Source organism: Rosa chinensis, chromosome 3 (genome assembly GCF_002994745.2).
Source record: "Rosa chinensis cultivar Old Blush chromosome 3, RchiOBHm-V2, whole genome shotgun sequence".
In the NCBI taxonomy this organism is placed as follows: Eukaryota; Viridiplantae; Streptophyta; class Magnoliopsida; order Rosales; family Rosaceae; genus Rosa; species Rosa chinensis.
The window spans coordinates 3,398,004-3,419,288 of record NC_037090.1 but is presented as its reverse complement, the minus strand read 5'-3'; the positions used below and the strand labels follow the sequence as shown (position 1 = coordinate 3,419,288).

The following is a 21,285-nucleotide window of genomic DNA, read 5'->3' as shown; positions in this document are numbered from 1 at the left end:
TATTCGGCTTGATGCCTATAGTACATGTGGTCTGTGCTGTATAATACAAGCACTTCCATATGTGATGCTTTTACATCGTGTGATTCCTGTCACAGTTGATACTTTGATCTGTTCAAATTTCTGCAAAATCTGCATTAGTGAACTCTGACGCCCAGTGACCATAAACTTGGTATAACTAGAACTTAAAAAGATATCATTATAATGTAGACAAATGCGACATCATATATTGTAAGGCCATTCTCTATTTCATCAGAAATAAAGGAAAGAAAGGAGCTTGACCACACAAACTCAAATTCATACATTCATAATTTAACCACTCAACAACTATCAGGTTCAAATTTCACATAAAATGACTGCATACATAACCAGTCTACTAACCAAATAATTATCTAAAGCAGGCTAGGATGTGAAAACACTACTTGACTCTTGTTTTCCCATTACTTCTTCTAAGCCTTGTTCTTCTCGATGAGCTTCTCGATAAGATCCGCAGCATCCTGAACAGTTGCAATGCTCTGAGCACTCTCCTCTTCCACACTAATACCAAATTCCTCCTCGAGTCCCATCACGATCTCAACCTGAAAGTGGCATCATATTAAAGTAAATTCGAAAGTACAAGCATAAATTTAGCAACTGCCAGATGGAAAGACAAAACTGAAAAAAAATAAAAAAAATAAATAATTCTACTTCTGTTGCTCCGAAGGGTTCTCAAAATGAAAGAGTGTTCCTTTATGAGAAAAAATATAGGACATTATTCAAATTGCACTTTACTCTTCACTATTCAAGACCTACACAAACTATAAACTATACAATTGTTTATGGTTGACAAGAATTCATCAGAAGAGACAAGGAAAGAATTTACTTTAACAAGCTTGCAGAAAAAGCACAAGAAAAAGACAGAAAAAAACTCTTTACTGAACAGTACAGGAAAAAAAAAAGTACTGGGCTCATGAAAAGACAGATAATTCAGGGAATGGGAAGTGGTGCAAGTAGCGTTAACAAAATCAAACGTACCGTATCAAGGGAATCAGCTCCAAGTGCTGAAAATTTCGACTCTCCAGAAACTGCAGAGTCATCTGGTAATGCAAGTTGCTTCCTAACTATCTGGCACACCTTGTCCACTGTCTCTGGCTTGGCCTGCTCAAAGACATTTAACATTATCAAGATTCAACCATGATGATGTTTTGCATTTTTACCTTTTACCATCTTCTACTTACTTCGAGTAGACACTTAGGCAAATCCCAGTTCAGGATATAAATACATATTTTTTACCTCTCCTCATAGAAAGTTCACTCATTTACCATCAATCCAGTTCAAGATCTAAACTTTGAAGATTGAAACTATATCTGATGGTTCGGACAATGTAACACAAATCTATTATACATGCATACGTGTTAAAAAGCACTTCATAAAAATTAGAACATACTGCGCAGGAAATCCGAAGCCGTGCTGAACGCTGCTGTAACCCGAAAGAAAGAGAACTTCTTCCATAACCAGACAGTGAAACTGGCTTGAGACCATTAGCCCTGGATAATGCCTGTTCAACATGTTAAACCATGAGTCCTTCAGTAAACATTCAAATCAATCATATCACAGCAACAGAGTCCAATCCAATGTCTCAAATCATTAACAAAATACCAAAAGATCTCCATAAACATTATACTATGGAAAACCCAACTGAGAATCAAGTAAAACAGAAAAATATAAACGATCCAAATATCTGTACAATTCAACAGTATTCTTATATCAACCCAATGACAAGTAGAACTATATAACCCAGAAATGAATTGATAAATCAATATTAGTATCACAACTAAATCTTATTAGTACTATAAAATATACAAGCAAATAAACAAGAATCAAACTTAGACATAAGAATCTCCCAGAATATAAAAAAACAAAGGAGAAACAGAGTTAAATGGGATTACAAGATTTTGATGAAGGCGAGAGTGGAATGAGATCGAAGAAGCTCCTGTGATGGCGGCCATTGATGCGATCGAGGAGAGTTGTAAAAGACAGAGAGACGGCGAGAACGAGGAGAGTGAAAAAGAGAGGTCGTTGGTTTGTTGGTATTTATAGGTAGGCTGTTTGGTTTTCTGATACTGACCGCAGGGAAAGGAGGAGCTCCCTGTTTGACACGTGTACCATCAGAGTGAAACAAAGTAAATATGAAATATGACTGCTCAGGTTAAAAATTGTTTGGGCCTCTAGGCTATGAATTTGGGGTATCAAATTTATAACCCGACTAAATAATACGACTCGAAACTTATACGCAATAAGTTATTTTGCAATTCATATCAATCAAGAGAATAAAATATTAGTTCATTTGCGAAAACATGATCAATTAATGAATGGTCTTATCAACATATCATATCGCAAGTAACACTCTTAATCTGGTCTACGAATCGAGCTGTGGAAATTGGAAACCCATTGTGTTCAACTTTAAGATTCCATAAGATTCAAGTTGTATAAGTTTTGTTTTCTACTTCCAAAAGTTACCCCTTCATAAACAATATCTACTATCTAGTTTAGTTAAGATTCGAGAGAGTCGGAATACTCATACCTCTGATGATATTCCTATCTAATGGTACTTAAATGTTAAATATGTTATGCTGATTTTATCATGTTAACCCTCTAATAAATAGGAGGAATTTCAGTACAGTATATTTAAATATATGTCTCGACATCTTTATTGATTGAATCTTTCGCATATTCCGAACAATTTTTACACAACTCGAACCATTCACAACAAGAACACTTTTCACTTGTATATACTGATGGATTATTATATTTCAGATTCTTGTCAATCTCTATTCTATCTTAGATTGGTTGTGGTAACATACATAATTATAAATAGGATCTAAACATACACTTTATGTGCAAGAGACGCAAATTTAGAGCGCAAAAAAACAATATACAGCGAAATTAACAGGGCTCGTGGAGATGTAGTGGCGATCTTTGAGATCAATCAAGTATGGAGAGATTAGCTCCTATGGAACAGGACAAGGAAGAAGTACGTGACTTGTATGAGTTGTATCCAACTAGCAGTCTTTCGCACACAATACGTACAGTTCACGACGTCATGCACTCACGCAGAACGTGCTCTGTTCTCCTCCGAACTCCTCCGACTGCCGATTTCTCATCTCCAGCGCCTCCGACGGATTCATCGAGCTGTGGGGCCCAACCACCGGGCAACTCGATCAACACATTAGGTCGTTCGATGGCACCGCCATTGTGCATGGCCTGAAAAGTGTTTCAAGGGCATGGCTCTTATGTTGATGACGGAATGTTTACAAGCGACGGAGCTTGTGTGGTCACGGCGTCTAGTGATTGCACGGTTAAGGTTTGGGATGTCATGATCCAGTGTAAGGACATTTAGACCTGCCGGAGTTGAAGCTTCTGTGTTAACGGTTCAACTTTTTCTGAAAATGATTGTCATATGCAACTGGACGTCGTCATGACGGTTCAGCGTATGTCATGACGCTTGAAGGAGAGATCGTGAAGAGGTTTGAATCGGAAGGTGGGGGAGTTAAGTTTTCGGCAGCTGGTACGTCGCCGAAAGGGGAATGGGTTACCAATGTGGGAGATTAGAGCATGTCATGAACATTAATGTCCATCAGAAAGAAGTGATCGATCGGCCTGGAGCTTATCATCCTCACATGAATCTTCTTGCCACTTATAGTGAAGACTCCACAATCAAGTTATGGAAGGATTGTAAACATTGCCAAGAGTGTTACAAATTGCAGGATATGAATTTAGGTTGACTAAGTACTACTAAATCAAATAGGGTTTGTATTCTGCAAGTCAATTTCTTACGTTAATTTCCTTTTGGTTTGCTGTTCTCTTTTTCCTAGCCCTAGTTACGGGTATTGGAATGTAAACATGATTATTTTGTTACGTACCTGTAGCCCTCTATATATTTCCTCGTATATTGCCATTATATATAGGAAAATGATTTGTGGCCTCAATGAGGCCTAAGATTTCTGACCTCAATCCTAGGTGTCATGCCATGTCACCTACACACATCACCTCTTTGCCAAATCATGCTATGTAATTCTTGAGTAAAAAGACTATCTTATCATTCCAAAATCTAATGGCTCTAAATTATTTTGATTTTCATCTAAAAATAAAATATATTATTTTGATTTTTTTTTCTTTTTTTCGTTATATATAAAATTATATATATATATATATGTTTGTGAATATATCTATACTATTATTAAGAGAAGAGGCTTTGTTAGCCAAAACTAAAAAATTTGACAGAAATGACCCTGAAACATTAAAAAACTTTGAGAATTAATTAAATCACAAGGGCAATTATGACAATTACAAATTATATTTTTATTAAAAAAAATAAACAAAAAAAATCCCACAACCCACTTTTGCCTCCCACTAACTTCTCTCTACAATAACTGTTTTAATCCATTATCTTTTTTTCTTTCTGAAATTTTTTTTTTTAAAAAAACACTTGCACATGCAGAGCATGTGTAGAGGAAAACTAGTATATATATATATAATTCGTCAAAAAAAAATTATATACAAATATGTGTTTGTGTGTATAAATATAAATATATATATATATATTCACAAACATATATATATAATTCGTACAGAAATTTATATATGTATATTCGATGTAGAATTAATATGGTATAAATATATATATATATATATATATATATATATATTAATGTCATAATTCTAACCCACAATTTTTTAAAAAAAAATTGATTAAAAAAAAGTCAAATTTAAAATTGATTCCACAAAAATGGAAAGAAAATATATTAATATCTTAATTATAACCCATCAAATTTGGTAAATTGAAGTAATATTCAACTCTTTTAATAAATGAATTTAATAAAATTAATGGAAGATTAGTTTACCTTACACTAACAAGTTAATTAGAAAAGTCAAAAATTAAATTGGATCTACAAAAATGGAAAGAAAATGTATTGAAATCGTAATTAAAACCTATGAAATCTGGTAATTGAAGAGGTAAGAAAATATCATTAATAAATTGAATTGATAATATTCTAGATTCCTTCATATTTCAAAATTTCTCGATAATTTAATATTGTCGCATCCAAACTCAACATTAGGAAGTGTTCCTTAAAGGTCAAGTGAGACTTCATTAATACAACTGTTCGTTTATTTTTACATGAAAAAACAATCATAATGTTATTAATACGATGTAGAAATTCAATGAACAATAGGTGTATAACACAGCAATAAGGAAGGTGTAAAATAGAAGTCATCGTCCACATTAACATTAAAGTCAGCTAACATGTCTTACTCGAACAAATAAGTAATAAGTATAATAATGAGCCAGTAAAGTTTACTGAGGACTTTTCCCTAATGACATATTTACACTGAAATAGAAATCATCATCCATACTGAAATTTAAACTTAGCTAACATGTCTTACAGTAACAAATAAGTACTAAGTATCCAATGACGAGCCAGTAGAGTTCACTGGAGACCTTTACCTAATGGCATATTCACACTTAAATAGAAGCCATCATCTACTGAAACTGAAAGAACTAACATGTCTTGCACGAACAAGTAAGTATTAAGTAGTCAATGATGAGCTAGTAGAGTTCACTAGAGACCTTTACCTAATGGCATATTCACACTTAAATAGAAGCCATCATCTACTGAAACTGAAAGAGCTAACATGTTTTGCATGAACAAGTAAGTATTAAGTAGCCAATGATGAGCTAGTCAAGTTTACTGTGGATCTTTTTCTAATGGCATAATTACACTAAAATAGAAGTCATCATCCAAATTGTCTTACAGTAACAAATAAGTACTAAGTAGCCAATAATGAGCTAGTAAAGTTCACTGGGGACATTTTCCTATTGACATAATTACACTAAAATATAAGTCATCATCCATACTGAAATTTAAAGTTAGCTAGCATGTCTTACATGAATAATAAGTACTAAGTAGCTAATAATGAGCCATTAAAGTTTACTAGAGACCTTTCCCGAATGACATATATTCACACTAAAATAGAAGCCATCATCCATTGAAACTTAAAATAAGCTAGTGTGTCTTGCACGAACAAGTAAGTACTAAGTAGCCAATAGTAAAGTTCAACGGGGAATCTTTCCCTAATAACATATTCACACTAAAATTGAAGCCATATATCATTCACGTTGAAATTGAAAGTCAGCTAAGTACTAACATGTCTTATACAAACAAAAAAGTACTAAGTAGCTAATAATGAACAAGTAGAGTTCACTGAGAACTTTTTTCTAATGACATATTTGCACTGAAATAGAAGCTATCATTCACATTTAAAAATCATTATTGTCTATTGAAAAATTTGGGATCAACAAAACAAGTATACTTTTAAAAATTAATTTCCTCATGTGCAATATATTGTATTCCATATTAAGCAATTTCTTTTCAGATATCAACTTCCCAATCAATTTAGATATCTAGGTTTTCAATCACCAGATTTTATGAGTTAAAATTACAATTTAAATACATTTTCTTTCCATTTTTGTGAATCCAATTTAATTTTTGACTTTTCAAATTAACTTGTTAATGTAAGGTAGCTAATCTTCCATTAATTTTATTAAATTTATTGGTTAAGCGATTTAAATATTACTTCAATTTACCAGATTTCATGGATTATAATTACGATATTAATATATATATATATATATATACACACCACATTAATTCTCCATCCAAAATATATAAATTTTTTGGACGGATTATATATATATATATATATATACACCCATACTTTTTTTTGAATATGTATAATGAAAAAAAAATCCAAAATAATGAAAAAGAAAGAAAGGAAAAAAAACCAAACAATATATTTTTTTTAGAAGAAAGTCAAAATAATTTAGAGCCGTTATATATTCAACAACATATATATATATTCACAAAAATATATATATATATATATATATAGATAATTTTTTTAGACGAATTATATATATATAATAAAAAAATAAAAAAAAATAATGTATCTTTTATAGAAGAAAGCTAAAATAATTTAGAGCCATTAGATTTTGAAATGATAAGATAGTATTTTTATTCTAGAATGACATGACATGATTTGACAAATTAGTGAGGTGTATAGATGACATGGCTTGACACCTAGGATTGAGGCCACAAATCTTAGGCCTCATTGAGGCCCTATATCATTGCCCTTATATATATAGCAAGATGTGGTCCTCGAATCTGTGCCCATCATGATGCCTCCTTCATATACAAATGCAAGATTGGTTGTCCCCTTGAGTTTTTGACCAACTTCATTGTTCTTCTTATGGCAATTTGTTCCAAATACTGAGAAGACTTTTCTATAGGATCTATAGCAATTAGTATGTGTTTTTATTTCATGTCTTTATTAGGATGATTAGTTTTTCAATTTATATGTTACGTAGCAGAGAAATGCCTTCAGGCAATGCGGATGGTCCGCTTTTGAACAGGATATATATATATATATATTGCCTGCGACTAATTCAAGTACGTGAAAGAAGTAAATGCTTTCTCCCAAGTCCAAACCAAAAAAAAAAAATGTTTTCACTTGTATCTGAAACAAGAGGAAGGTCGAAAATAAAAAATAAAAGGGCCTTGAGCCGACACATAATAATTAATATAAAGAGTTTGCGAAATCCTCAACTAAAGTGAACGGACGTAGATGCACTCTATCACTTGGACACCTTGGCAATAGTTTAGAAGGTCAAATACTTGCAGTACCATGAATTAGTAGCATCCTTCATGTTACAGATTCGTTTCAACAAGTCTTCTGAGCTCCATCCAATATAAACGGGCTTCTTTTGGCTGCCAGAACGTTTAAAATTGCCTTGGAAATAATCTTCTATAGCGTTATGACGTAGGGGAGGAGCTATGGTAGTGATAGTATTGTATGCTTGTATAGCCTTGTTTACTTGCTTGAACACGAAACGGTGAAAGTAGAAATCGTACTTCTTTGCTACAAAATGGCTTGCTTCTAGGTGCTGCTGTAAGTCTACACCTCCCTTTGGCCTTTCAAAATTAAAAATAAAAGAAGTTCATTAGTTCATATGATCATATATCACACAAACATAATTTAAGTGGAGATAATTTGTACATACCAGACTCTGAGGATGAGGTCTTCAAGACCATTACCTTCCCACACAAGTTTGGAATAGGAATTCGTAGGATAAAGCACGAAAAATGTTCTGCTATGAACATCTCTTGCATCTCTAGGCATAAGGTTATAAAATTTGGGGTAGACTTGCAAAGCATTGTGGGTCTCGAGAGAAGACGTGGTTTTAGACACATGTATCACTGGATAGAAATACAAAAGATAAAAATCAGTATAAAAAAAAATTATATTGATGAAAGAAGTCCAAAATATAATATATCAGAAAAAGTTGTATATTACCATTTAGAGTTCCACCAGAATACTTATCCCAGAAAGATGCATAAAATAAGGCATGTAAAGCCAAGTAATATGCACGTTCTCTAGTCATGCGTATGTGTTCACCATAATATGTGCTGAAATAAACGACTCAAGTTAGTGGGAGTGAACCAATTTTAAATAAATAAAAGAAATACCAAGAAGCACATACTTTGCTGAGTTCAAAATTTCGTACGCATCATCCTCACCGGACCCTAGTGTTAAAATTGTTGCATCAGGGTCACTTTCGAAAATATCATAGCCTAGAAGAGTTACACTACGAACTTGAAAGCCCTGCAGACAATGCACTAAAACAATTAAAAATGTTTCGTCTATGGTACATTAGTATAACGATACGTAAAGTAGGTTTGACTCAAGGAAGAGGTAAACTAACTTGATACAAAGATAGAGTAGTCATCTCAAACTAGTCTAGCAATGTATATAGTATGTTTACCTCTAAATCAAACTAATTAGTGTATTGGTACATTAACTGTAGAACTTCCCATGTGAATAATCCAACGAGAACTTTAAAAGTGATTGTTTCATTACCTTATCGGGGTCGTATCCACCAATAATGGCGCCAAACATATGGTCCTCGTTGTAAATCTTTTTGCATTCATCCAACACCGCGTTCCGATTTTTAATGTAACGATGTAAATACTCTTTTATTATTTTTACCGCTTCGTCAATTGATCTAGGTGACTGTGTTAAGCAGAACAAGTGGTTATTTATTATTCAAAATTGAAAATCAACTTACAAAGTTGGGATATAGATGCTCTTACATTCCGACTCACATAACAGTACATTTTCTCCCAATCATCTTTATGCCCCATCATAGTCCAAAATAAGTTGATGTGGGAAGATAGCTTCTTAATTTTTTCTTCCTCGTCTGTCACTGAAAATATAAAAATAGAAAATATAAGATTTCAAGCATAAAAATTAACGGTGTTTGGTGCTCTAAAAACAAAGGATCGATCAAGAACAAACTTACTTATATTTCCTTTTATATTGCCATTATGTATATAGCAAGATGTGGTCCTCGAATCTGTGCCCATCATGATGCCTCCTTCATATACAAATGCAAGAGTTGTCCCCTTGACCAACTTCATTATTTTTCTTCTGGCCATTTGTTCCAAATACTGAGAAGACTTTTCTGTAGGATCTTTACAGTGAATTTTTCTCTAGCTAATTCAATAAAAGATACAGTACAGAGTGACACTATATATAGAGATCAATATTCCTTTATCTAATAGGACTCGGAAATTAAACCGGGAAAGTATAAAACTATGCCTTGTAAGATCGGGAAAATATAATACTAGAAAATCTGGAACCTAAAACTTAACTTGCTGGGATAGTAAAACATAATAGGTGTTAAGAGTATAGGTAAAGTCAATATAGTTGGTCAAAGATCAAAGTGAGTAATCAAGTCAGTATAAATAGGGAGATTTATCGTTTAGTACTGTGAGTTGTTTTACCAATTGTAAAAAAAAAGCTACCTAAAGAAAATCAGAGAAGTACATCGTCTTCTTCCTCTGTTCTTTAGCCGAGGGCTTAATTTTCACCATGATCAGAATTTTCAACAATAGGAAGGTAGAAAAATAATTCTCAGACTGTGCGATTGGATTTCTGAAAAAAAAAAAAAAAAACTGAGCGATTGGGCCCAAAAATCATTGATCCCTCGAGGCCCAGAATAAAACCCAGTAGAATTGTGTCACGTGTCACCAGCAGGTTTAAACTGTATAAAAACTCAATCCCCCGTCCAATTCGGATCCTCTTCCCCAACGCCAAACCCTAAATCCCCACGCTGCTCTCTCTACTCATCCCCGGCCGTGAGGATGAGAGTCCATCTGATGCTAATATCCGAGCTCGATGTGAACCCGGCCCAACTGAAAATGCTACGTACTAAACTCAAGCACCTCCTCTTCGGACGTCGCTTTGTCAAGTATGATGGTATGCTTTTGATCTTTGTTCTAGGGTTTCTGAGGAATAGAATCTGCAATTTGCTTTTTTTTTTTTTTTGAGGGATTATTTTCTACATGAAGGTTGTGTGAGCCCTCCAGAATATGTACCGTTTTTATATATTAATTTGAACCCTCCAGAATCCTAATTCTGGGAATCCTTCTGCTATTACGTTCATCAAATATTCCTTACTTGTCCTTTGGTTTCATGGTCAGCATCATCGCAGAAGTTGTTGGACAAACATGGAATTAGGTGGAAGGGAGAAGTACCAAATGCTCCTGACAACGGCCACCGTGGCCGTGGCTGCGGACGTAGCGCAACTGGTGAAGCTTTAACTGACAGGCCTCCTTTACCAAAAGGACATGGTTATCTTTCTTTGGGAACCTGGGCGGATGCGCATGGTAATGCCTCTAAGATATACTCTAGTTGTTCTGCTCTCATGTATTGTCGTGTTTGTGGTATGGAAGGAGACCACTGGCGTCGAAATTGTCCAAACCGGCATCGACCAGAACCAGAACCAACACCTGCTGTTCCGATCAATAAAAAAAAAAATCAAAACCAGTTTTCCAGACACAGAGAAAGAAAGAATCAAATTCCGCTGCAGGCACCAACAACAGCTCATATGAGACCAAAGAATGATGAGAGCTGTCGGTCTTTGTGAGCCGTGTTTACTGAGAAGACTGCTGGTGCGAAGTTGTCTTATGAACTGTCTTTATATACATGTCATGTGCATAATGGGGAACTTGTTTACTTTATCATTATAATTAGAAGCTCTCCATTGCTTGACTTGAAATTGAATAATTAAGTTGATGTTGCTTTTATATATATTCTTTCTTATTGAACTAAGTAGTACCTGAACTCTGGAACAATGTTTGAAATCAAGGCGTTCAGATTATGGATTGAGCTTAATATATTGTTTTGCTCATTTCAGAGGTAGATATTACAATTTTGATATATTGTTTTGCTCATTTCAGAGGTAGATCTTACAATTTTGATTTCAGAGGGTTCCTAGGATTTGGGATAATGAGCAAAAGGCGTTTGCTTTGCATCACCAGTGTTTGGAGGAGTTTTGACTTATCCACTTTGGTAGGGATTAAAATTGCAAAAGAAATCTAAGCAAATAATCAATATTCTACCAGTTATCTATTGCTTGCACTTGATCGAATTGAAGTATGTTGTACATCTCATAGTGCAGGCATAGGAACAGTTTTGCCAGTTAATTAGAACGTACTACCCTTGCCCTAGCTAGATAGGATTTGTGTATATAATATGTACTGCAACCTCAATCTCTAATAACATGACCTAAGTGTACAGTAATGTTTGTCATGTGTGATTGTTTGAAGAGAAGTACTTATGAAAAAGCCAATACAAAGTGGTTATTTATTATGAAGAGAAGTACTTATGAAAAAGCCAATACTCTCGGCTCCGGCACCGTTCTCCGACATCGGTGGTTTTCCGGCACTTCTTGGGGTTTCTGGTTCGACTGCATCTATAGGCGAGGACTGACCTTGATTGAAATTAAAGTCTGGAAATTTCGAGTTGGTGACTGTCAGATCGTTCTTCATCACTCGTTGAGCTTCGTCGAGTTTCCGGAAAACGTTGAGGATCAAAATAAGGTTAGTTTTACTCTCGGCTTTGGTGAATTGTGCTTGTTATTAGGTTGTTGATGGGTTGTTATATCGGTGGAGTTATAAATTCAGAAACTTTGAGTTGTAAATTCAGCTGGGAAAAGAAGGTGACCAAAAGAAAACAGTAAAAACGAGGTGGCTTTGAAGAAATTGGAGGCAAGCTTTAATACAGTGAAATGTTAACATGAAGATCAGGTTTACATAATGCAGTTTGTTACTCGATCATGATTCATGAATAGATACTGGGTCAGACTGAGATTATAGCTGCAAGATGGTTTTGTGATAAACCCAGAAAAGTGTGGTAGAATGGTTTTGTGATAAACCCAGAAAAGTGTGGTAGAATATCAACTGCTACTTTTGGTTTTGTATATATTTCAACATTTAGTTTTATTTATTTATTTATATTTTTTTAAAGCTTTTCTATTCTCTCATATAGCCCTCTGCAGAGAATCAATTCGTTGTTCCTAAGTTGATACGTCCTTTAATTGATTAATAGGAAGAGCTTAACACCTTGCGGTCTTTACAAAATAGTAATCACTTTTTAATCACGTACTGTGTGTTTTTATTTCTTAATGTCTTTATTAGGATGATTAATTTTTCAATCTTTATATGTCACGTCGCAGAGAAATGCCTTAAAGCCGTGCGGATGGTCCGCTTTTGAACAGGATATATACCATTTATATTGCCTGCGACTATTTCAAGTAGGTGAACAAATTAGAGTTATTTAATGGAATGGATTGTTGGTAGGATAAAGTTATGAACTATATCAACATTACTCATTAGCAGCAGTGCGTTCTCCATTTTGTTGAAGAAATTTCTTTATCCCAAGTCCAAACCGAAAAAAAGAAGAAGAAGAAAATGATTTCTCTTATGATAAAAACAAAAGGAAGGTCGAAAATAAAAAATAAAAGGGCCTTGAGCCGACACATCATAACATAACGAGTTTGCGAAATTCTCAACTAAAGTGAACGTACGTAGATGCACTCTATCACTTGGACACCTTGGTAATAGTTTAGAAGGTCAAATACTTGCAGTACCATGAATCCTTCATGTTACAGATTCGTTTCAACAAGTCTTCTGAGCTCCATCCAATATAAACGGGCTTCTTTGGGCTGCCAGAACGTTTAAAATTGCCTTGGAAATAATCTTCTATAGCGTTATGACGTAGGGGAGGAGCTATGGTAGTAATAGTATTATATGCCTGTACAGCCTTGTTTACTTGGTCGAACACGAAACGGTGAAAGTAGAAATCGTACTTCTTTGCTACAAAATGGCTTGCTTCTAGGTGCTGCTGTAAGTCTATATCTCCCGTCGGCCTTTCAAAATTAAAAATAAAAGAAGTTCATTAGTTCATTCATCACACACACACAATGTAGATGTATACACCAACATATTTTAAGTGGAGATAATTTGTACCTTCCCAGTTCCGATCCCACACAAGTTTGGAATAGGAATTCGTAGGGTAAAGCACGAAAAATGTTCCGGAATGAACGTCATCTGCACCTCTAGGCATAAGGTTATAAAATTTGGGGTAGACTTGCAAAGAAAGCATTGTAGGTCTCGAGATAAGACGTGGTTTTAGACGCATGTATCACTAGATAGAAATACAAAAGATATAAATCAGTCTAAAAAAAAAAAATATTTATATTGATACAAAAGAAGTCTAAAATATAGTTTATACTGATTTTTTAAATAAAATTTCAATAAAGTTTTAAAATGACACTTATGTATAATTTTCTAAAAACAATACGCCTCGTAAGATAAGGCAAATCTAAAACCAGGAAATCTGAAACCTAAAAACTTTAACTTGTTAGGATCGTAAAACATAATAGGAAGGTAAAAAAATAATAATTAATGTCTCTCACCAAACTCAAACTGTCGATTGGAGCCCAGAAGAAAACGAAAACGAAAACAAAAGTGAGCCCATTGAATCATTGATGACGACTACACCAAAGTTATTATAGATCATTAGATGGTCTAGGCCCAGAACAGAGACCCGGTAAACGTTAATTTAGAGAGTATAAATTAAAACCCTATCTACTGCTTCCCCAACGCTGAATCCTAAATCTTCAAACTCTCTCTACGCATCCAGTATGATTGTCTATCTGCAATCAATATCCGATCTCGACCTGAACCCTGCCCAACTGAAAACGCTACGTACAAAACTCAAGCACCTCATCCGGCAAGGTCGCTTTGTCGAGTTTGAATGTATGCTTTTGATCTTTGTTCTAGGGTTCGGAGGAATAGAATCTGCATTGTTTTTTTGTTAGTATTTGATTGAATTTTTGCTTGACTCTTGAGTTAGGTTTTGATTTACTAATCTAAGGAATCCTAGGTTACAAATTGTCCTTGGAAAACCTGAGCCATGACCGATAGTAATAAGCGACGACACTCATCTCACGGAGTAGTTAGATTCAATGTGTGGAGTCGTCAACGCAAACTTGAAAACAAAGCTTGCTTCTATATCTTCGATGTTAAACACACACACACACAAAATTTTTTTTAAAATTAATTCTAGCAAAACTCGTAGAGGAATTATTTTATACATGAAGTTTGTGTGAGCATGAAATTTTTCTTGTTTTACTGGTTTATTTAGTAGTTAGTTTGATTTTTTGAAATTTTTACAAGAAATAAACAATACGAAGAAAAAGAAATCGGTTGCTCCCCTCCGGTGATTGTTAGAGAGAAATCTACAAAATAAAAGTTGCTATATGTAACTGTTCTTATTGCAGCTATCAATAAATAATCATTGCAACCTAGTGACGAGGTTAATTCATACTACGGTTAGAAATCTACAAAATAAAAGTTGCTATATGTAACTGTTCTTATTGCAGCTATCAATAAATAATCATTGCAACCTAGTGACGAGGTTAATTCATACTACGGTTTATCAAGAATCCTAATTCTGGGAATCATTCTTCTATTACGCTCATCAAATATTCCTTACTTATTTTTTGGTTTTATTGTCAGCATCATCATGGAAGTTGTTGGCAAAACATGGATTAATTAGGAGCAAAGGAGAAGCACCAAATGCTCCTGACAACAGCCACCGTGGCTGCGGCCCTAGTGCAACTGGTGAAGGTTTAACTGACAGGCCTCCTTTACCAAAGGGACATGGTTATCTTTCTTTGGGAACCTCGGTGGATAAGCATGGTAATGTCCTTGAAATACCTTCTAGCCGTTCTGCTCTCATGTATTGTAATCTTTGTTGTAAAGAAGGAGACCACTGGCCCCGAAATTGTCCAGAATGGCATCAACCAGAACCAACATCTGCTGTTCAGACCAAGAGAAAAGGATCAAAATCAGTTGTTCAGACACAGAGAAAGAAAAAATCAAAATCCGCTGCTGGCACCAACAACAGCTCATATGAGACCAAAGAATGATGAGAACTGTCGGTCTTTGTGAGCCCTGTTTACTGAGAAGACTGCTGGTGCGAAGTCGTCTTATGAACTGTCTTTATTTGTCATGTGCATAATGGGGAACTTGTTTACTTTATCATTATAATTAGAAGCTCTCCATTGCTTGACTTGAAATTGAATAATCAAGTTGATGTTGCTTTTATATTCTTTCTTATTGGACTAAGTAGTGCCTGAACTCTGGAACAATGTTTGAAATTAAGGCCTTCAGATTATGGATTGAGCTTAATATATTGTTTTGCTCATTTCAGAGGTAGATCTTACAATTTTGATATATTGTTTTGCTCATTTCAGAGGTAGATCTTACAATTTTGATTTCAGAGGGTTCCTAGGATTTGGGATAATGAGCAAAGGGCGTTTGCTATGGATCACCAGTGTTCGGAGGAGTTTTGACTTATCCACTTTGGTAGGGATTAAAATTGCAAAAGAAATCTAAGCAAATAATCAATATTCTACCAGTTATCTATTGCTTGCACTTGATCGAATTGAAGTATGTTGTAGTTGTACATCTTATAGTGCAGGCATAGGAACAGTTTTGCCAGTTAATTAGAACTTACTACCCTTGCCCTAGCTAGATAGGATTTGTGTATATAATATGTACTGGAACCTCAATCTCTAATAACATGACCTAAAGGTACAGTAAAGTTTGTCATGTGTGATTGTTTGAAGAGAAGCACTTACAAAAAAGCCAATACAAGGTTCGTCAATGGTTACTTACCAAGCTCGAGGTAATGACTGAAATACTTGCCAAATATCCTGTAAATACCTTGTTGAAATTAAGGGTCGTGTGCAAGTTATGGTGCTCCTTATTCCTTAATCTCAAGTTATCAATTCGTCGAAGACAATTTATCACTATTTGCCAGTAATACCCAAAGAATAATTTTGAATCCTAACGACTTGCTTTACGACATAGGGTTATACTCAGTTAATGATTCCATAGTGCTCGATGAAACTTCAATCGATATCCGGATAGGAGAGACCGTAGTTGCGATGGCTTGATGATGCCTAAAAGAAGATTTCAGTACGTGGTAAGATGCTGTATGATATCCAAGTACAATAGACTCGAAAATATTACCGAGTACTTCTGAAATAGGAGTCCATGTAGCAGGAAGCCAGGAACATACAGATCAAGAATGGAGGTATGCATTTGGTTATGACTGAAAATGTAAATTAAAGACTGAAAGGTGATAACATTTGTCATCCAACAATTAATCTTTGTTTGATCATGGCGATGACTTCAATCAGTTATAAGTCAATAATGTACACAATGAGAACGAATTCTTGGACAAGCTAGGATTCAGAACTCCCCTCTTGGAATCTTGGTACTTGATTCATACGGCTTGTACTTTTGTGAGTGGAGCGCTACATTGGAAGTCATCTGTTCGAAGATCATGTATTGCTACAAAAACTATCTTCAGTGCATGCAGTAACTGTTTCTTTTGATTTAACAGGTGAGACATAGATGGAAGTGCCACTGCCACAGGATGTTGGGACTTCTTCTACACTTGATGAAGTCGGGGCTTCAAAAGGGTGCTTATGCTTACTTGCGAGTGGCATAAATGATTCAGGCTATGATAATTTGGTGATGAAGAAATACGGGGTGGGTGACAATCTTGGACCAATTAAAACTGTCAAAATCACATGCATGTTGGGCAGTATTTTTATTATTAGGTTAAAACTACTTGTCATCAGATCAGCAAGTAACACTCTTAACCTGGTCTACAAATTGAGTTGTGTATAATCATTGTGTACAATCTACTAAGATTCAATAAGCTTCAGGTTGTATGTGCTTAGGTGATAATATGGTTTTGTGTTCTACTTCCAAAGGTTACTCATACATAAATGGACTTACGTATCTAGTTATGATTCGAGAGAGTTAACCCGAAACCCTAAGTATGTTGTGCTGATTTTGTCGTGTTAACCCCTCTAATTAATAAAAAGGAATTTCGATCAATATAATATTTGAACACATGTGTCGATTAACAACCTTGTTATACTTTTGACTTAGTGACCCTTAATGGGCCAAATTTCTGACTGAAAATCCTAAACGTTGTTGGATTATTTTACTTCAGACTCTTATAATTAGTCCCTATTCTATCTTGGATTGGTTGTGGTAACATACATAATTATAAACAGGATCTAGACACACACTTTGTGTGCAAGAGACGCAAATTTAGAGCGTAAAATACCATATACAGAGAAACAAAGGCTTGTAGAGATTTTAGCTACTGGTGATCTTTGAGATCGATCGAGTATGGAGAGTTTAGCTACTGGTGATCTTTGAGATCGATCGAGTATGGAGAGTTTAGCTCCTATGGAACAGAAGAAGGAAGAAGTACATGACTATACAGTTCACATCGTCATGCACTCACGCAGAATGTGCTCGCGCGGTTCTCCCCCGACGGCCAGTTCCTCATCTCCGGCGCCTCCGACGGATTAATCGAGCTGTGGGACCCAACCACCTGGCAACTCAACACATTTGGCCTTGCTGATGCTTGTTACATGCTGTACCATGTGCCAGTCCTATGCGTCGGTTTCAGCAGTGGTGATCGACCACTTGGTAAGATCAAAGTGTGGCGAGTCAACACCGGTCAATTCCTGCGCCAGCATGAGTTTGAAGACCGGAGAGGCGTCACCAGCGTTTCCTTCTCCGAAGATGGAAGCCGGATACCCAGTACGTCGTTCGACAGCACCGCCATTATGCATGGCCTGAAAACTGGAAGACGATGAAAGTGTTTCAAGTGCATGGCTCATATGTTAATGACGGAATGTATATAGATTAATTAGTTTCTGCTACAACGTTGAAGGTACCCCCAGCTAAGCCTTTTGCCTTTAAAGACGTAGCAGAGGTTCACATGCGGATGGAGAGTGGCAACTTTATCGATCAGGAAGATTTTGCTTGTTCCAGGGGAACCAAATAATTAAGCGTGAATATCTTATTAAAAGTTAGTTTAGTATTAACAAGAAATATTTAACTACAATTCTGTTGATTACTTTCTTACATATAAAGATATGGCTTTAGTACCTTCCCATCTGATATGATCACTAGCTCATATGAGAGAATTAGCTGAGAGCTGACTAGCAAGAATCATACTGCCTAAATAGGAATTGGGAATTGGGAAGTGGGAAGCATCAAAATATGCATGCATATGGAGTTTATATGGAATGAAGTTTTCTTAGTAAGGTCATTTAGTGGTAGTTAATTTGATATAAAGCGTTTTGCTTAGGAGCTGCTTATTTATTTTTTTTTTTTACTTTGTCAAAGGGAACCCAAAGGCTTCCTAGGCCCAAGATAAACTCATTCGGGGCATGTGAAATGCCCATTCGGCGCATGTGAAATACTCAAACTGTGCATTTGCTCACAGTGTCTAGCCGCTTTGACAGCTTCGGGGTTCGAACCTAGGTTAGGGAGCACACCCAACTAGGCAAGAACCACTAGGCTACTTGCAGTGGTTAGGAGCTGCCTATTGTGTTTACCTACACTTGCGGATCTCTTCATAATAATACATTACAGTTTATAGACATAAAAAGGTCTTGCCAACAACATTACAGTTTATAGATTGCTTAGTTTCTTGAAGGATTGAGTATGTTATCTGCAGCTAGAGTTGACAAAACTAATAATATTAAAGCAAACTTTTTCACGCATACGATATATGTGGGATCATTTACTTATATATTCTTCTGCATCTTAGAGGTAGTTACAGGCTTATTTGGAAACAAAATTCAAACATAAACAAAATTGGAGGGGATATATAACTATGTAAGCCTATTAGGATTTAGGAACATAATAAAAGTAGACTAAATACAACTAGGAAAGATGGATTTGATTATTCTGACGGTATAAATACTAATCTCCACATGATATGAACCGAACATATATATATATATATATATATATATATATATATATATATATATATAAAGATCCTATCTAGAGTGAGGTCTCGTTTTGAAATTGCAGAGCGAGGTTAGGGTTTAGGGTCACTTTTCGGTCGCATATCCACATCTCAACTGTTCAGTTTCTAGGTACTAATGTATAGATCATCTTTGCAAAATTTCAGCCAAATTGATGGTCGTTAAAGCATTGATAAATGCCTTGAAGCTAGTACTGTTCAGGTTGGACAGATTCAGTTCATCTATTGGTTTAAGTGAGTTAGATACCTTAAAGACCATCAATTTCGTTGAAATTTTGTAGAGATGATCTATACATTAGTGCCTAAAAAGTGAACAGTTGAAATGTGGATATGCGACCGAAAAGTGACCTTAAACCCTAACCTCGCTCTGAAATTTCAAAGCGAGGTCTCGCTCTAGATAGAATATGTATATATAATATATATATATATACACACACACACACACACATATATATATATATATATATATATATTGATTGTTTGAAGAGAAGCACTTATGAAAAAGCCAATACATGGTTCGATCCTTACCTTCCACTCGAGGTAATGACTAAAATATTTGCAAAATTTTCTGTAAACCTTGTTGAAACTTAGGGTTGCAAGTTGTGGACACTTATCAATTTGTCATCAATTCGTCAATTCGGCAATTCGTCAGAAGACACTTATCAATTTGTGTCTTAAAACATGAAATTTACTTGTCTTAAAATTTAATTTAGTGTTAACTAATTTAATTTTATGTTTGTAGGAAATCATGACAAGATGGCTAAAATGTTGGAACCGAGCCCAGAATGTGGAGACGTGGAGAAAAGCATGGAAATTGAAGTTCAAATGCGGAAGTGAAATTATGGTGAAATTTCTATGCACCACCACAAATAGCGGTATAAGAGGTGGTCCACCACCACTCACGATGGTGCCATATATTTTCCGGTCATATCATGGAAGAGTAAGGAGGAGGAGTAATGTTGTACATATTCCATTACATTTATTTACCATCATTCTATCATAACCAAATCCCAAACCTTTTGGTTCAAAATCAACTCTATCATTTTTCTCTCTTTCCCACACCATCTCAACTCTCCATATTATCCACAAGTCATCGTCATCATCACTAAAAAAACATGTCATATTTTAAGGTGTAATCACCGTCTTTTCTTCATCATTACCTACCATAATCTGCACCATTATCCCCTCCTTATATTTTTTTTCTTGGTTTTCGGATCTATTATCACTCTAACACTATTCCTCTTTGCCACTAGAAGCTAGCCGCTCCCTTTTGATTTATCTTCATTTTTACACATATTCGTCCTCTATATAATCTCCTCAACACCCTACAAGTGAAACCATCATCCATACCACCCCATTACATCTTTTTTACCTCTCTATATCTACCACAAAACTTCCATCTCCGCCTCCAATCCAAATCCATAATACCCAATCTACTCAATCTCCTCCATCATCACCACCACAACTACCATCTTTTAGCCCCATAAACTTCACCACCACCACCACTACACCATCACTACCACTCAAAGTAAGCCAAAAAAGCACCATATCTTCATCTCAATTCCATTCATCATAAATAAGAAGTCCATCATTCATCTATTCCACCGTCAAAGAGGATTCAATAAGCATTGAAGGAGGAAACCATGGAGGAGCTAGCCATCAACTTATCAAGCTGCAATTACTTCACTCTTTCCTTCCACTCCTTAATTTTCCTTAATGTATATTAGATTTGATGCTAATTTGTATGAACATGAGTGAGTAGTTACTTTGTTAGGGCTAGGGTTGAAAGCCTTGGCCAATCTTGTATGGTTGATGCTATAATATGATGTGATACAATTTTCTTTAACATACCTACATGCTAGTTTAAGAGTTGAATGCATATGCATATACTTTACCACTTTGAATATTTGTGTTTGCCATGTCATGATCTAATGTTTTAGTACTTAGTAACCTTTGAATGTTAAA

The 21,285-nt window shown here is 35.2% G+C and overlaps 3 protein-coding genes across 3 annotated transcripts; 2 read left to right on the top strand and 1 right to left on the bottom strand.

The window, feature by feature from the left end:
• Positions 1-224: 224 nt before the first annotated feature.
• LOC112193268 (acyl carrier protein 1, chloroplastic) lies at positions 225-2,086 on the bottom strand. The gene is made up of 4 exons (XM_024333343.2): positions 1,926-2,086; positions 1,424-1,534; positions 1,012-1,134; positions 225-575 (listed from the first exon to the last, which is right to left on the bottom strand). Exons 1-4 carry the CDS (start codon positions 1,983-1,985, stop codon positions 447-449), a joined length of 423 nt encoding a protein of 140 aa, XP_024189111.1. The 5' UTR covers positions 1,986-2,086; the 3' UTR covers positions 225-446.
• An 8,102-nt stretch (positions 2,087-10,188) lies between these two features.
• LOC112191806 lies at positions 10,189-11,406 on the top strand. Its single transcript, XM_024331217.2, has 2 exons — positions 10,189-10,353; positions 10,578-11,406. Exons 1-2 carry the CDS (start codon positions 10,239-10,241, stop codon positions 11,021-11,023), a joined length of 561 nt encoding a protein of 186 aa, XP_024186985.1. The 5' UTR covers positions 10,189-10,238; the 3' UTR covers positions 11,024-11,406.
• Positions 11,407-14,039: 2,633 nt separating this feature from the next.
• On the top strand, positions 14,040-15,603 carry LOC112191618. The gene is made up of 2 exons (XM_024331001.2): positions 14,040-14,198; positions 14,961-15,603. Exons 1-2 carry the CDS (start codon positions 14,084-14,086, stop codon positions 15,371-15,373), a joined length of 528 nt encoding a protein of 175 aa, XP_024186769.1. The 5' UTR covers positions 14,040-14,083; the 3' UTR covers positions 15,374-15,603.
• Positions 15,604-21,285: the final 5,682 nt, after the last annotated feature.